This window comes from Wyeomyia smithii, chromosome 3 (genome assembly GCF_029784165.1).
Source record: "Wyeomyia smithii strain HCP4-BCI-WySm-NY-G18 chromosome 3, ASM2978416v1, whole genome shotgun sequence".
NCBI lineage: Eukaryota > Metazoa > Arthropoda > Insecta > Diptera > Culicidae > Wyeomyia > Wyeomyia smithii.
In genome coordinates this window covers 81,680,894-81,684,326 of record NC_073696.1, presented here as the reverse complement: position 1 = coordinate 81,684,326, position 3,433 = coordinate 81,680,894, and the positions used below count along the sequence as shown (strand labels likewise).

Genomic DNA, 3,433 nt, shown 5'->3' with positions numbered 1-3,433 from the left:
GAAAAATATTTCTTTCCTTCTTTTTCGCATGCAAAAATGCCACAAATACAACACCGTTAACACGAATGTTATTTGAAAATGTTACGCGGCTCTCCGGCGGGAAAGAAAGAGGGCAACGAAACTGATGTATCTGTCGTAAATCTTACCTTCCTCTTGAGCTTGCCGTGTAGACAAAAACTATATTGTGGCGTAGTAAGATACCTTGATTTCTTGTCTTTGATTATCGATCTTTTTTGACATTCTCTTGTTTGATTCTCTCACTCAACTTTGCTCTGTTCTCGCTCGCCGATTTGTACCGTCGTTTACCCCGTGGTAGTGTAAATCTTTTTTGTAATTTCTATTCTGTCAAGTTTTCTGCAGGTGAGTACCGATCTGGTCATAATTTTGAATAATATTCCAAATTTAAACGTAAAAAACCTTTTGTTAACGTTAAAGATAATTTTTCAAGGACCTGCGCAATTCCCGTCTTATTACTAGTGATGTAGTATAGAAACAAAGCCATATATAATTTTGTTATTTTAGGGTTAGAAATTTTTTGTATTTTACTTTTTTATAGGAAAATGTGAATAAATATCAGTTGTTCATGAATAGATTTTGCCTAAAAGTACTTCTAAGTTGTATTCTTTTTACATTTTGTTAAATTCAACAGGCGAGAAAATACTTTTCAGATTACATAACAGTAACTTCTATTATCCTCAGAATGTGTACTCGCTTGTGCTGTAATCAATTGAATCAATAAAGATAAATTTCGTTTAGAGGGAGATGTTCTGTGTAAGCTGCTGATAGTATAAACGCGTTTGTAACTATTTTATTTTTCTTTATTCATTCAGAGGCATAGTTAATCAGGATGGCCAACGTCTCCCTGGCACAGGTTGTGCTGCGGAATGCCCTCCGCACCAAGGTCGGTGTCCGGCAGACGCATGATCTCATTGTACAGAAAATAGGCAAGCGTGAAATCGTCGGTTACGGCTGGAATGGTTTGCCGGTTTACGCTGATCGTGTAGATTACCCGATGCCACCAATCCGTTTCAAGGAACCAACGCCCGATGTTTTGGTAAGCTCATACACATTTTCACAGGGATGACTCATGTATATTCAAACAGAATTTCATTTCCAGGCTCTCCGTGAAAAGGAGAAGGGCGACTGGAAGAAGCTCTCCATTCAGGAGAAAAAAGCTTTATACCGGGCATCATTCTGTCAAACTTTCTCCGAAATGAAGTATCCAACCGGAGAGTGGAAGATGTGCCTCGGGTTTAGTCTGATAGTAATTTCGATGAGCATTGCCACTATGCTAATGTTGAAGGCGTTTGTTTACGACGATATTCCGGTCACCTTCGACGACGAGCACCAGAAGGCTCAGCTCAAGCGTATGCTTGACCTTGGCGTCGGCAATATCAATGGGCTTTCGTCCAAGTGGGACTACGAGAACAACAAGTGGAAGTAAACACTTGCTCTGCAGAGTATTAGTTGGTAACTGTGTACTATAATTGTCCGGCGATGCTGGCAACTGGGGAACGGAATTCGGCTCGAATCCGTTTTAGAATTGGCTATTAAATGACGAAACTAATAAACTTAATTTCTTCAGATGTAAATTGACTTTAATTGAAAATAGCTTTGACATTAGGAACAGGCCTATACTGACTAGACTCGCCACATAATGTTTAATTCCGTCTATCGAGCAATTAGTGACTTGCATTTTCAAATTAAATGAAAATCAGCTTGTTTCTACTCTATTATTTTATTTTAAAAAAATAATACATTATAAACACAATTATCATTTCGATTATAAAAACAATCATAAAAAGCCCGAGCATATGTTTTAGCTGAAAAAAAAAATCAAATTGAGTCTTTTCAATCAACTAACCGATATGAGAAAATCAGGATAAGTTTAAGCGGGTGTATTTATGTATATATGGGTGTGAATATGGGTCCTATTACAGAAGTCGAGTAAACTTCGCGTATTTCAAATGAGACGAGCTGCTCGTTGAAGCATCTTTAGTAGACCCTATGTATGTGTTGATGTAGATGTGCATATATTATATATAATTGTGAGTTTAGGTATGTGTATATATGTATATAAATATGTTTAAATGTGGTTTATACTGGTCAGTCTCTTGCTCTTGTAAATGAGTACCTATATATCGTCGGTGCATTTTCTCCAATAGCCAAGCAGCACTAAACGCATTGAAAGCCTTCACATGTACCTCTAAAGTGGTATGGGAGTGCATCCTTTCACTAAAACAACTGGCAGAATGAAACCAAGTCGAGTTATTCTGGGCTCCGGGTCATTGTGGAGTGGAAGGTAATGAAAAAGCCGATACGTTAGCCAGACAGGGGTCATGCTCCGATTTCATAGGCCCAGAACCATTCTGCGAGGTGTCATCAAGCGCCTTAAAATCAGCGTTGAAAACCTGGGAACATCGGACAATACGAGAGAATGGATATGCTCTGAAGGGCTACGCCAGTCGAAACGCTTTATAACACCAAACGTGAAAAAACCCAGCAACTGCTTAGTTTAAACAAAAAGGAATTGAGCACAATAACAGGTATGTTCACCCGGACATTGTCCAAGTAAGCATCACCGAGAACAAATTGGTCAGTTAGATGACGAATCTGAAACCGCAGAACATTTGCTCTGCCAATGCAGTGCATTAATACAGCGCAGAATAAGAGCCTTTGGAAAAGGAACTAGCCTTTCGAGGTCTGGTCTGAAAATTCTAATGAGGTAAGGCGTCGTCCATCCCCCTCCCACCCTAACCCCTTACGTAATTTGATGAATGACCCCTAATACATTTCATACGAAATTCAGTGCCAAATTGGGAGAAAGGGGGCGATATGACAAGGACGATCTCTTCTATTAATAGTGATATGTCTGCCACAAGTACCTGGACTAAAGAAGAGGCATACCACAAAAGATCAAAACAATGGTCGCAGTGGTCCAAATCTTACAAAAAAAAAGCGTCGGTTTCGTGCAACACTGGCACATCTCAAAATTTTGCATATCTGAGTTTTTGATGGCAAACGATGCCAAACATTGTTAAGTTTCATCCCACGTAATCCCGTTTAAAAATTTCCAAAAAAAATCCAGAGTTATGAGTAGAACCCGGTCAACATTGAATGTAACACAATGTTGCTGTTCTGTAACACAGAAGTAGCATTGTTACGTTACAAAGTTATCTAATTACAACATAACTGTTACTAAAAAAATTGTAACATTGTTATGTAACAGTATTTAACGTACATGCAATGTAATAAAAATGCTTTACTTGTAATGTAACGAAATATCCGTTTGGTTATGTAATTGTTACGTTGCGATTGTTATTAATTATGCACATTTCAAGGTAATCAAAATGTAACGTAACATTTGTCTTAATTATTAGTAACATTGTAATGTTGGTGTTCCATTTTAAGCGCAACAATACTGTATTTGAAA

General features: G+C 38.0%; 1 protein-coding gene across 2 annotated transcripts; it reads left to right on the top strand.

The window, feature by feature from the left end:
• Positions 1-209: 209 nt before the first annotated feature.
• Positions 210-1,592, top strand: LOC129731913 (cytochrome c oxidase subunit 4 isoform 1, mitochondrial-like). 2 transcript variants are annotated; one of them, XM_055692289.1, is made up of 3 exons: positions 210-360; positions 831-1,054; positions 1,118-1,592. In XM_055692289.1, exons 2-3 carry the CDS (start codon positions 848-850, stop codon positions 1,442-1,444), a joined length of 534 nt encoding a protein of 177 aa, XP_055548264.1. In that variant the 5' UTR covers positions 210-360; positions 831-847; the 3' UTR covers positions 1,445-1,592. The 2 variants fall into 2 exon arrangements, with proteins under 2 accessions (XP_055548264.1, XP_055548265.1); XM_055692290.1 differs by lacking the exon at positions 210-360 and adding an exon at positions 677-771.
• Positions 1,593-3,433: the final 1,841 nt, after the last annotated feature.

Bases quoted from the DNA above. Each gene is read 5' to 3' on its own strand.
- LOC129731913 (XM_055692289.1), top strand. From the start codon at position 848: ATGGCCAACGTCTCCCTGGCACAGGTTGTGCTGCGGAATGCCCTCCGC. The intron at 1,055-1,117 runs GTAAGCTCATAC...TTTCATTTCCAG, and splicing joins AACCAACGCCCGATGTTTTG to GCTCTCCGTGAAAAGGAGAA.